Source organism: Bombina bombina, chromosome 5 (assembly GCF_027579735.1).
Source record: "Bombina bombina isolate aBomBom1 chromosome 5, aBomBom1.pri, whole genome shotgun sequence".
Taxonomy (NCBI): Eukaryota; Metazoa; Chordata; class Amphibia; order Anura; family Bombinatoridae; genus Bombina; species Bombina bombina.
The window spans coordinates 272,309,193-272,323,632 of record NC_069503.1 but is presented as its reverse complement, the minus strand read 5'-3'; the positions used below and the strand labels follow the sequence as shown (position 1 = coordinate 272,323,632).

At 35.8% G+C, this 14,440-nt stretch overlaps 1 protein-coding gene across 1 annotated transcript in view; it reads left to right on the top strand.

The window, feature by feature from the left end:
- Positions 1–14,440, top strand: part of RUNDC3B (RUN domain containing 3B) — an 848,400-nt gene that overhangs the window by 681,513 nt on the left and 152,447 nt on the right. The window contains 1 exon segment of the mRNA XM_053713995.1: positions 8,461–8,607. Within this exon segment, the coding sequence (XP_053569970.1) occupies positions 8,461–8,607 (147 nt within the window).

The following is a 14,440-nucleotide window of genomic DNA, read 5'->3' as shown; positions in this document are numbered from 1 at the left end:
ATTACATGAAAGAAAACATAATTTATGTAAGAACTTACCTGATAAATTCATTTCTTTCATATTAGCAAGAGTCCATGAGGCCCACCCTTTTTGTGGTGGTTATGATTTTTTTGTATAAAGCACAATTATTCCAATTCCTTATTTTTTATGCTTTCGCGCTTTTTTCTTATCACCCCACTTCTTGGCTATGCGTTAAACTGATTTGTGGGTGTGGTGAGGGGTGTATTTATAGGCATTTTAAGGTTTGGGAAACTTTGCCCCTCCTGGTAGGAATGTATATCCCATACGTCACTAGCTCATGGACTCTTGCTAATATGAAAGAAATGAATTTGTCAGGTAAGTTCTTACATAAATTATGTTTTTCCTTAAAGGGACACTGAACACAATTTTTTTTCTTTTGTGATTACGATAGAGCATGCAATTCTAGGCAACTTTCTAATTTACTCCTATTATCAAATTGTCTTCATTCTCTTGGTATCTTTATTTGAAATGCAAGAATGTAAGTTTATATGCCGGCCCATTTTTGATGAACAACCTGGGTTGTTGGTGTTGATTGGTGGATTAATTCTCCCACCAATAAACAAGTGCTGTCCATAAGCTGAACAAAAAATAGCTTAGATGCCTTCTTTTCAAATAAAGATAGCAAGAGAACTAAGAAAAATTGATAATAGGAGTAAATTCGAAAGTTGCTTATAATTGCATGCTCTATCTGAATCACAAAAGAAAAAATTTGAGTTCAGTGTCTCTTAAAGTCACTACTATTGATAATTTGACTCCCTGGTTGATGACTTATGGAAAATTGTGAGTGCAGACACACTAGGAGGATATATATATACATACATACATACATACATACATACAGGGACCTTTCTATACAAAGGTTGCAAAAATAATAAAGAATATATATGTGTGTGTGTATATATGTATGTGTATATATATATATATATATATATATATATATATATATATATATATATACATGTAATGCAAGAGATTGTTTACATATTAAGTCAAAACTATTTGACCTAACCTAACATGTAATGCAAGAGATTGTTATACATTCTTCCATTCTACATTCATCTATTGAACATCCATTTCATTATACTCATAAATCAATTTAAGGCCAAATAAATATCAACCAAAGGCAAAGCATTTGCATTGCCTCAAAGGACACAAATGATAAATTACATATTATAGGCCAAATTACAAGTGGAGCACTAATAATATTGCGCAAATAACCAGTCCACGATAAAATAAAAAGTGGTTGCACATGAGTGAAATTTGGCTGCGCTAGCCCTTTTCTGTTTATTTTTATATATATATATATATATATATATATATATATATAATCCAGTACTTTATAGATAAGAGAAAATGGTAGAGCTATATTAGATACCATAGCTAAAGTATGGGATTTCAGCACTCAATTTTATAACCCATTTAATCCAATTTCTTAGATATGTAAGACTGCAGAACAGCATAAAATCCAAAAAATGAGCTGCACATGCACAGACTTAAACACATGCAAACAGTTTATTGCAAAAAATTGCTACCACAAAATAAACAGCTAGAAATTACTTATTATCTCTAGAATACACCACTGCAGTGGATTGTAAATAAAGCATATCAAACATATTGATAAGTCATCACAGATGTATAAAAACATATGCAGCACGCAAAGGTTGGAAACACACAATTTATAAATTTCCAACTGACAATTGTACTTGAGTAAATATTCATAAAGATTCCTCTAAGATGAAGTGAAAATAAAGTCCTTTTTACAGACCATATAAGTCCTTGATAGAGGAAATCAGATGTTTCAATTAGTAGCAATATGTATCAACTTTGTAATCCAACTGAATGAACCATTTTGCGAACATATGTTCAGTGATTTATGTTAACCGAGGTAAAAGCGTCCTCTAATGTTAACTAAAACTGGAGACTTGTACAGCTTGATAGCAGATAAATCATATCTCAGTGGTGAAAAACAGAAATAATGAAACAGACCTGTGTGTGAATATCGCAGCAACATCCGAGAAAACAAAGTCACAGGGCTAATAGCAACCGGACCGGGACATGGGCCTCCGACATCCTTATCTCACCTCTCACAACCGCGTCTCCCTGCTCACTGGGGACACAAACTTGCAGGTGAATTCTTTGCCTCTGTGCATAAACCGTATCCAGGCGGTTTGTAGGAACCACTTGATTACCGCAAGATCCAGGCTTGCTTCTTCAGTTAGGATTTGAATTTCCCGGGCAGGCTCAGGCCAACTGCTTGTTTCACAGGTGCAATGATAGCTGCTTTTTAGAAAGGTCGACGCGCGTTTCGCCCCATAATGCTGAGCGAAACAGGGGCCTCGTCAGGACTGTCAATCACCACTAATTTTCGGCTTTTATTGCAACACCATTGAAATGGAAGGTTTTATTTTAGCCAATCAAAATAGCTATTTATACACAACCATTTAAAATTCCTTAGACAGAACAATCATGCCTATCTTAAAGATTAATTCAATGGTTACCAACACATAAAGCGATACAATTTAGCCTACAATATTGTGAAGGAACATTTTTTGTTTAGCAACTTACTTACAAGAAACATTAATTGCATGCAAAAAAATCTAATGCACGTTGCAGCTCAATCAAACTTTATTTCATTGGTTTTCTATATCTGGACAAATGGACATTACATAAATACCAAATTTATTTGAATTCTACAAATCTGGAATAATCTTATAACTTCTAAAATAGTTACAGAGATTACTGTGGAGGTAAACTTTGACATAAAGGACCCATAGCTTTGAAACAAGCTAAAAAGAAAATAGAAATTATAATTAATAAAAAAAAAAATTCCCTAAAAATAACTGATAGTGTTGCAGCTTCTGAAGAGAAAACACTCATTTAAGTTTTATCTATTTACAAAAGGAATGGAGATCTGGATCTCCAGATTTGTAAATCATTATGTGAACCTTTAATTTTATTTTAAAAAAGATGCATATTCAATCCTTTCGTTTAAACCAAAAGGTGACACCGTATTTAGCATAAAGGTCCATCTTGCTTCCTTTTTTAATAAACAATTATCCTCATCTCCACCTCTTCCATTTGTTATTCCTCTATCAATCCCTACAAATTTTAAAGAAACAGTACTACTATTATGAGCCTCCCTAAAATGACGAGCTACGCTTGTATCTCTCCCGTAGAGGATGTCATCTCTGTGCTCCTGTACCCTGTCCTTGAATAAACGTTTTGTTTTACCAACATAGAACAGGGGACAGGAGCACCCTAAAAGATAAACAACCCCCACTGAGTTACAATTTGAAAAGCATCTGATAGTATAATTTTTACCTGTATTGGCTGAAAATGTTTTGCTTTTAAGCAAATAGGGACAATAGACACAAACAAATCTCCTAATCTTAAAGATAAGTTAGTTAGAAGTAGATTTGTTCGGTCTGAACCAGTTACAAACTGGTTAACTAAACAACAAGTGAAAGGAAGCTTTCCTTGTGGGCATTGTGTCTATTGTCCCTATTTGCTTAAAAGCAAAACATTTTCAGCCAATACAGGTAAAAATTATACTATCAGATGCTTTTCAAATTGTAACTCAGTGGGGGTTGTTTATCTTTTAGGGTGCTCCTGTCCCCTGTTCTATGTTGGTAAAACAAAACGTTTATTCAAGGACAGGGTACAGGAGCACAGAGATGACATCCTCTACGGGAGAGATACAAGCGTAGCTCGTCATTTTAGGGAGGCTCATAATAGTAGTACTGTTTCTTTAAAATTTGTAGGGATTGATAGAGGAATAACAAATGGAAGAGGTGGAGATGAGGATAATTGTTTATTAAAAAAGGAAGCAAGATGGACCTTTATGCTAAATACGGTGTCACCTTTTGGTCTAAACGAAAGGATTGAATATGCATCTTTTTTAAAATAAAATTAAAGGTTCACATAATGATTTACAAATCTGGAGATCCAGATCTCCATTCCTTTTGTAAATAGATAAAACTTAAATGAGTGTTTTCTCTTCAGAAGCTGCAACACTATCAGTTATTTTTAGGGAATTTTTTTTTTATTAATTATAATTTCTATTTTCTTTTTAGCTTGTTTCAAAGCTATGGGTCCTTTATGTCAAAGTTTACCTCCACAGTAATCTCTGTAACTATTTTAAAGTTATAAGATTATTCCAGATTTGTAGAATTCAAATAAATTTGGTATTTATGTAATGTCCATTTGTCCAGATATAGAAAACCAATGAAATAAAGTTTGATTGAGCTGCAACGTGCATTAGATTTTTTTGCATGCAATCAATGTTTCTTGTAAGTAAGTTGCTAAACAAAAAATGTTCCTTCACAATATTGTAGGCTAAATTGTATCGCTTTATGTGTTGGTAACCATTGAATTAATCTTTAAGATAGGCATGATTGTTCTGTCTAAGGAATTTTAAATGGTTGTGTATAAATAGCTATTTTGATTGGCTAAAATAAAACCTTCCATTTCAATGGTGTTGCAATAAAAGCCGAAAATTAGAGGTGATTGACAGTCCTGACGAGGCCCCTGTTTCGCTCAGCATTATGGGGCGAAACGCGCGTCGACCTTTCTAAAAAGCAGCTATCATTGCACCTGTGAAACAAGCAGTTGGCCTGAGCCTGCCCGGGAAATTCAAATCCTAACTGAAGAAGCAAGCCTGGATCTTGCGGTAATCAAGTGGTTCCTACAAACCGCCTGGATACGGTTTATGCACAGAGGCAAAGAATTCACCTGCAAGTTTGTGTCCCCAGTGAGCAGGGAGACGCGGTTGTGAGAGGTGAGATAAGGATGTCGGAGGCCCATGTCCCGGTCCGGTTGCTATTAGCCCTGTGACTTTGTTTTCTCGGATGTTGCTGCGATATTCACACACAGGTCTGTTTCATTATTTCTGTTTTTCACCACTGAGATATGATTTATCTGCTATCAAGCTGTACAAGTCTCCAGTTTTAGTTAACATTAGAGGACGCTTTTACCTCGGTTAACATAAATCACTGAACATATGTTCGCAAAATGGTTCATTCAGTTGGATTACAAAGTTGATACATATTGCTACTAATTGAAACATCTGATTTCCTCTATTAAGGACTTATATGGTCTGTAAAAAGGACTTTATTTTCACTTCATCTTAGAGGAATCTTTATGAATGTTTACTCAAGTACAATTGTCAGTTGGAAATTTATAAATTGTGTGTTTCCAACCTTTGCTTGCTGCATATGTTTTTATACATCTGTGATGACTTATCAATATGTTTGATATGCTTTATTTACAATCCACTGCAGTGGTGTATTCTAGAGATAATAAGTAATTTCTAGCTGTTTATTTTGTGGTAGCAATTTTTTGCAATAAACTGTTTGCATGTGTTTAAGTCTGTGCATGTGCAGTTCATTTTTTGGATTTTATGCTGTTCTGCAGTCTTACATATCTAAGAAATTGGATTAAATGGGTTATAAAATTGAGTGCTGAAATCCCCTACTTTAGCTATGGTATCTCATATAGCTCTACCATTTTCTCTTATCTATAAAGTATTGGATTAAATAAATTTTTGAGGGGTCTGCACCACGTCTGATTTCAGCTGACCCTGAGTCATTCGGTGTACACATATATAATTTTATCAGAGTAAACATTCCTGTGTCTTTGTATAAAGATAGGTTCTGTTTTTTTTGTTTTTCTTCCACAATTTTTGAATTGATATTTATATATATATATATATATATATATATATATATATATATATATATATATATGGGACAAAAAGCGAAAAAAGTGGTAGAAGGCGCTAGACTGAGGGGGTGGAAAAGAGATATAGGAGTGAATCTAATCTCAATCTAGAAGGTAGAATCCCCCGGGAGCAAAAAACCAACCATATAGCAGCTATCCCTTGGTGAGCAGAGAAGCAATTGTGCTGGCCGAGAAGAACTAAGAATCCCCGGCTGGCACAGTGCTTATCCCCCTGTGTAAATATGTATCTAAAGAGGCTATGATAAGGGATATGATAGCGCTGGTTGTTAGGAGACAATGTAAAACACAATTAATATGTGTGACTAGATGCCAATTATAATACAGAATACACAACAAATCAAACACAATGTGAAAAAAACCCTATAAAATAGAGTGGAGAGTTGAAAACAAAATGTCCCAAATACTGGAGAACTTATATGTTGTATATATACAGTTGTAGAATTCGAGACTTGGGATGTGGGTGAAATGCAAACTTACAGAAATGAACCTCAATCGTATGAGGTAAGGAAACAGCACATCAGGAAGTCACTCTTAGTAGGCTTGGCCCCTTAGGGTATAGGGGAAACTTCCAAACAACGAGCTTGTCTTTTTTTCCCTTCTGCTTTCCCGGGTATAGGTGAAACTTCAGGGAGTTGGAGCCTTTTTTCCTCGGCCTCTTTTAGTATGGGTCCTCTCAGGATGGTAGTGTAAACGATTGCAGGTTGTTTATGCTTGCAGTGTGATGTATCCTTAGAGAGTTCTGTTGCAAACAACATCTAACAATGAGATAGCTCTCCTTAGAACAGAATCAATACTTTAAAAGCTAAAATACAATATAAGCTGACCACCAGGCCACATAGTTTCAGTTTGATTCAAAATGAGGTCTATACACACACATACACTTTCAAAAGTTTGGTGTTGCTTATACATTTCCTTGTTTTCGAAAGAAAAGCAATTTATTTTTGTCATTTAAAATCAATTTGATCAGAAATACATTTTTTTAGAGAACTTCAACATCCTCTACATTATTACAAAGACAAACATTTGTAACATTAATAATACAATATTGGTTTGTTTGTTTTTTTAGCAGGCCCAATAGTAGTCTAAAGGGAGAAGAGTCAGCACGGTTGCAGCATCCGAAGTCCAAGTGTTTGCGTGCATTGGACTTGCTCGCACGTTAACTTTCAACTTGTAATACACGTGGCAACCCGGCCTCGATACATTTTTACTTTGAGTGCAATTAGCGCAAGCAAAAAAGTTATTTAACGCACAACTTGTAATCTGGTCTTATATTGTTTAAAGTTTGTGGGCTACGATTTCAATATTACGTTTATTCTCAATATTTTGTTGGTGTTCAAAGGTCCATAATAATAATAATGTCATTTTACAACTATCGACCTTGCTGTGTGTTTAACCCCCGCAAAGGAGTTACACAAACAGTAGAAGTGCCACTCTGGACCTGCGGAGCACTGCTGGTCCCGAGTGGAACTTGCCACTGATCCAATCAGCAGTGCTAGTTGCACATCTGAGTCATGCGACCGTGTTGCCCTTTGGATCAGCATTGGGACCAGCAGATCCAGAGAGGCACTTCTACTCAGTTTATCACCTTTGTGACAGTTAAACACACAGTAGAGCAGATTAGAGCACGTTCTTTGACTATAATAGCCCTTTAATTAAGTACATTTGTATTAGGTATAATACAGAATAGCCAAATAAAGGCCAGATTACTAATGGAGTGCTAATTATCACTCCCGCTCGAGCGTTAACTGTGCTAGAAGTAAGCTTTTTGTGCTCCTCGGGTTTCACTCGTATTATGAGTTGAATGTAAACTGTTTTTGCTTGTGCGATAACGCAGCAAACACAAAAGCTGAATTTAGAATATCACGTGCATTCACATTGCTATTGCGCTCAAGCGATCATGTTTAGTTTCAACTTGTTTACGCGTAACTATTTGCGCTCCACTCGTAATCTGTCCTTAAATCTTTTTAAACCCATAATTGAATTGGCCATAAAATATTTCATGATGCAAAGCGGCAAAACATTGCAATTTCCTTTTTATTTATTTTGCCTGCTTTTCCTGTCACTTTATATCTAGAAGTTTTAGTTTTTCTTTTCACTGCCCTATGGGTGTCTCAGATACATTCTGTGGAATTCAGAACCCTGATCTACTACATTGCTTAATTAGTGCTGAAGCTCACTTATATCTGTTCTTACTCGGTCACACCAAAAAAGAAAAGATAACACCACTCAAGGGGTGTGTCCTTAGACTGCAAAACAGTGCAATTTTATGGCATATAGAAAAATGAATATTCCTTTAACTGCTATGTTACTGTTTATACATATTTTTTAAGGGACATAAATGTAAAAACAAAAAGTACTCTGTAATAGTAGAGCAGTTTATTTTCTGCAGTTTGCTCCTGATGCAGATTTGTATTTTTTATTACAAGATATTGTTACATGATAGAAGCAATGTGCACTCATTTAAAAATGAAACGTATCTGTCAGTATGTTGCGGTGTTTTCCATTACATATATTTATAGAATACAGGTGTTTCCAATAGAAACGCTCTTGTATCCACTAACAGTGCATGGGATGAGGAACTACTGTGTATCGTTTTTGAGCCATTCTTCATACCATTTTCCTTTATTTCTTGTCATTCTTCCATTAGATTAGCCTTTATTAGGTAGTAAATAAAGGAGCTCACTGTCTGTATTTTCACAGGACTGTTCTAAAGAATAATGACTTAAGATCAAGACAAGAGTTAACCACTCATCTCACCAATCAGTGGCCTTCCCCAGGAGCCTTCGATGTTAATGCAGTTGCCCTGGATACATTGCTCTACCAAAAGCACAATGAACAGTGGGATGAGTAAGTTTAAAATGTAATTTCTATCAGAAAACTGGACACCTACAGGAGTTCTTCCATGTACCCCTGTGGTCCATAAAGGTTGATCAATAGCAGGCGTCTCGGGCAGAATATAAAGTTGCTTTTCTATTGGATGAACTGCTTTGCGCAGCGTAATACTATAGAATGGCTGAAAAATGATGTCTGTGCTATTTATACGTCATTTGTTTTTGTTTGAGTTCCATTGTCTTACGTTAGAAATATTTGTATTAAAGGGACATTAAACCCAAAATATTTCTTTCATGATTCAGATAGAGAATACAATTTTAAACAGCATCCCAATTTACTTCTATTATCTAATTTGCTTCATTCTTCAGATATCCTTTGTTGAAGAAAAAGCTATGCACATGGGTGAGCCAATCACACGAGGAATCTATGTGTAGCCACCAATCAGCAGCTACTGAGCCTATCTAGATATGCTTTTCAGCACAGCATATTAAGAGAATTAAGCAAATTAGATAATAGAAGTAAATTAGAAAGTTGTTTAACATTACATGCTCTTTCTGAATCATGAAAGAAAATATTTGGGTTTCATGTCCCTTTAATGGGAATTTTAATTTCAGAATTCTTATGACATATTCATATGTTTAATGTTTGGTAACAGCCTTATGAGAGACATATGTGCTTGTTTTTTTATGCTCCTGATGTGGATATGGCATGTCTTCTAGATTTATACAATTTAAAATCAGTGTGCAGCTTATGCATTCTGCATAATAGACTCTGCTGCCTAGCTACAATCTCATACAAACAAAACCCTAACTAAATTCTGTAGAATATTTTAGAAATTGTTTATATTTTTTTTTTTTTTTAAATCACCATGAATATTTTTTTTCTTGTACATTGCAAATGTTACTTTTAACACAGAAGAATAGTCCAGAAAATAGTTAATTTGTTAGCTATTAAAGGGACATGAAAAACAATTTTTTTCTTTCATGATTTAGGTAGAACATACAATATTAAACAACTTCCCAGTTTACTTCTATTATCAAATTTGTTTCCTTCTTTTGGTATCATTTGTTGAAGGAGCAGCAATGCACTACTGGTTTCTAACTGAACACATGTGTGAGCCAATGACAATCAGTTTATATATGCAGTCACCAATCAGCAGCTAGAACCTAGGTTATTTGCTGCTCCTGAGCTTTCCTAGATAAACTTTTCCGCAAAGGATAACAAGAGAAGGAAGCAAATTAAATGATAGAAGTAAATTGGAGTAAATTTGAAAATTGTATGCTCTGTCTAAATCATGAATGTTTAATTATGACTTTACTGTACCTTTAAGCACCTTGTTTCAGTGCCCACTTAAAATAAAATGTTTTTATCATATCTGATAAGTGATTTATTTGTTGCTTATGTGCTAAATTGTACCATAAAGAAGTGTGAGTCATATATGAGGTACAGGAAGTATATTTTTACTGCTGCTCCAAAATCGGCTTATTTGTTAGTAATATCTGCTGCTTTGATAACAAGCTAAAGTAGGTCTTACTTAGAGAATAAACCTGCATGCTGATTAGTAGAGTGTATACTTGTGCCATCAACACCAACACAGCTTCATTATAATTGTTGTAACTCATCAGAATGATCTTTTTACGTAATATACTTCATTTATATTAACTCCTTTATACACAAATCTGCCCCATATTACTGAGTCATATTGTGTAATATACTACTGTGTATTTAGGATTTTTTGTTTGTCAAAGCACCAAATTAAATCATTGACAAATGTAAAACACAGAGACACAGACAGACACATGGAAATAATAATTAATTTTGACCTGCTCAATGCACTTTTTTAATTTTATTTATAAACAAGGTTTATTGAGACAAAATAGCAGGTAAACAATACAAATAGATATAACAGTACATAGTTCGCCATCAGTCTGGCGTCATTGTTATTTTCAAGTTGTTGCAGAGGATGGTCTCATATTTGGTCTATTGGGACTGTTAAATTAACAAATTATTGATGAGTACTTGATGAGTACGTATTGATGAGTACTTTGCGTATATCTGGATTCACCTTATTTTTTACAAAGCCTGTTTTGTTTTTAACATTTTCGTCATATTATTGCGTGTTACAGTTATTAACATTAAATCGTGTGTCATAATATGAGAATGAGGATAAAAAGATAAGAATGAGAAGGGAAGAGAGTGGATATTTGTTTAGTTTCTGGGGACGTAGAGGGGAAGGGACCCATGCTAATGTGCCCATATTGTTTAGGTGGAATATTTGTCCATCTAGACATACCCATGCTTTGTGTGTGGTGTTGTGAGACCATTCTATTAATCGCTGTAAGAGTATAGCGTGTCTGTAAGTCACCAATTCAGGAAAACCCAACCCCCCTCTATCTCGCGGAAGGTACAATGTTTTTTAGGGACACATGGTTTTGTGCCTGTGCAAACAAATTGTTCCAATGTTTTTTGTAAGTGTGGTAAGAAGTCTTTTGGGAGAGGGATAGGGAATGTCTGCAGAATATATAAGATACGTGGAAGGATGTTCATTTTAATTACCCCTATCTTACCCAGCCACAACAGAGTTTTGTTTTTCCATGATGTTAGAGATCTCTAATTATTTCCTTTTTTTTAGTTTTAAATAATTATAAATCCTGAGGGTTTTCCGTGATAAAGATTCCTAGATATTTTAATTTTGAGTCTGCTATGGGTACCTTTATAGGACCCTTGTAGGTATTGTATGTGTTCTTGAGGTGCGCTAATGTTTAGGAGTTCTGACTTCAAGAGATAAAGGTGGAAGTTGGAAAGGGTACCATATTTATTTGTTTCTAAGAAGTTTAGGGACAGAGGTATCTATGTTTGTAAGGGTATGCAGGATATCATCCACGTAAAGAGCCTGTTTGTACTCAACCTCTCATTTTTAGTCTAGTGATGTTGGGGTTATTCCTAATTTTTTTGGGCAAGGGCTTTGATTGAGAGGGCAAATAACAGGGGGGACAGGGGGCATCCTTGTCTGGTGCCGTTCATAATGCTAAATGTACTTGAAAGGGTACTATTTACTCTAACACGCGCGTTTGGATTGGAATATGATGAAAATGTCATGTTGATGAATGAGTCCCAAAAGTCATAGCTTCCATAACTTGACGCAGAAAAAGCCAATTGGCACGATCAAAGGCCTTCTCTGCATCTGTTGAGAAGTGTGCCAAAGGTACATCCTCTGCTCGAGCATGATGTATTAATTGCCAAACCTTGCAGGTATTGTCCCTGGCTTTTCTTCCAGGAACAAAGCCCACCTGATCTGTCAAGATGAGGTCTGGGAGATATTTATTTAAACGCTGTGATAGGATCTTAGCTAGAACTTTAACGTCTGTGTTTAACAGTGAAATAGGCCTAAAATTTTCTAGGGCAGTGGGGGACTTGCCTGGCTTGGGTATGACTGTAATATGGGCTTCCAACATTGAGCCGGCAAGTTGGGGGTTGTTGGTTAATTTTTTAAAAAGCTGGAGTAATATAGGAGCTAGGGATTTGAAGAACGTTTTGTAATATCTGGGGGTTAACCGGCGCCTGGCCCTGGACTTTTACCGTTTTGGTAGATCTTTAATTGCTTCATTTAGCTCTTCCAGGGAGATAGGTAGGTCTAACTTTTGGATAGCCGGGGAAGGTTTAGAGTTATAAATATTTGTCAATGGCTTGTTGTTTGGTTAGGTCTTGAGTCTGGGCTTCTGTGGCTTTGTTTATGTTATACAATGACTCATAATATGTATTGAAGGTGCTGGCGATCTGTTTGTTACTTTTTAACATGGAACCATCTTTTGCATTAATACAATATATGTGTGATCAAAGTTGCTTTTGTCACAAGGATCTTGCAAGTAGTTTTCCATGCTTATTTCCCCCCTCATATTATTGTTGTTTTATCATCAGCATTTTACGCTGGTATGCCTCCGATAGGTGTTGTTTAAGTTCTATCCTAGCCTGTGTTAGGGTTTTACCAATATATGCAACGGATTTTGTTTATGTTGGTTTTCTAAAGATGTAATAGTATTTAAGAGAGATGCGTGGTTAGCCCTATATTGTTTGCATAATCTCGCCGTGTGTTTGAGTTATTCCCCGCGCATGACACATTTATGGGCTTCCCATGTGTTATTCATAGAGGTATGCTCAGGCACATTGTGTGTGAAGTAGTCAGTTAATGCTTTTTGTAGTTCTGTTTTGATTTGGTGGCTTACCAAGAAGTGTATCATCTAGTCTCATCTAGTCTCCAAATGTACATTGTAGGTGGAATGTCAGGCCATTGCACCGCACAAGTAAGAGATGTGTGGTCCGACCACGTGATGGAGCCAATGTTGCATGCACTGATCATGTCTAACCCTATTGTATCAGTAAATATGTAATCGATTCAGGAGTATTTGTTAAATGAAGGTGAATAGTAAGTAAAGTCTTTGGTTGTTGGATGAAAGGCTCTCCATGTGTCATGTAAAATGAGATCGGAGATAGTTGTCTTAATTGATTTAAGTTTTCTACTAGGGATACTGGAAGTGCCGTTAGCGGTGTAAGGATGCGGTTCTAATGGGACATTGAAATCTCCGGTTAAAAACACCAGGCTTTTTGCACAGTCTAATAATGTTTAAAATCGTTTTAATGAATTGGTGCTGATTTGTGTTTGGCGCATATAAAGTCGATAATGTGATTGGGTGATCGTATAATGTGCCTGTCAAAACAATGTAATGACCCTCCGGGTCTTTTTCTATGTGCAAAGGTTTGAGTGGAACTGAATGATGTATTAAAATTCCCACCCTGCATTTTTTGGAAGCACCTGAGGCAAAGTATGCTGTAGGGTATTGTGAGTTGTGCCATTTTGGTTCCCTACCTTTACGAAAATGCGTTTCTTGGAAAAACAATATATGACTGTGTACATTTTTGAGGTCTCTGAATGCTATATACCTTTTACCTGGATTGTTAAGGCCCTTTGCATTGACTGTAGTAAAGATAAGATTGTGCGTATGAAATTTACTTGTTTGGGTGACATCCTGAGAAGGGAAGAGAGAGAGAAAAAAAAGGGGGGGATTAAAGGGGGAGAATAGAAGGGAAGCGAAGTCAGAAAGTAATGAGAAGTAAGGAAGGGCTAGGGGAAATTTATAAAAGAGAAAAAGAAGAGTTTAAGAGTTAGAAGAGTAGGAAATTAAATAAATCGCCTGACACACAAGGCGAGTAACAAGTGCCAAGAAACTCGGTCGAATGCTCCTGAAAATTTTATGTTTATGTCAAGCAGCAATGCAGCCAAACAGGATTAACACAAAAAAGTGAGGGTGATAATCCATGAGGGCTTGCAACTTGAACTATTGTAAATGTTCCATGGGTCCTTTATACATGACCCAGGGTGCTTGCATAGGTATAGTAATATGGGGTATAACGGGAGGGGGGTTGGCAGTAGTATGAAAAAAAGCACAAAACCGCTACCATATGGTTAAGGGCAAACTATAAATACTTATTAACTAGGTGCGCTCTCCTTTAATAAAGAGGACTAAATTATGCTGCACATTTAGGGGATTGTCTAAGGTTTATCCCGTGTCTTATGAGTTTGTAGAAATGTTTTTTGAGCAGCTTCGCTGCAGCAAATCCAATATACAAATATACATCACTTGAAAAAACATGGTAGAACTTTGAGTTAGTCGTGTGGGGTGTAACCAACATATCTTGCAAACACAACATCCTAGCAAGTAATGATATTAAATATGCATTATCATTTAAGGACACTTGGTACCCAAAGTCTAATCCTATTGAAGTGTTTCAAACTGATAGGTGACACTTTAAAAAGGAGCAAGTCATCTAAAACATATGTGTCCTATGAGTC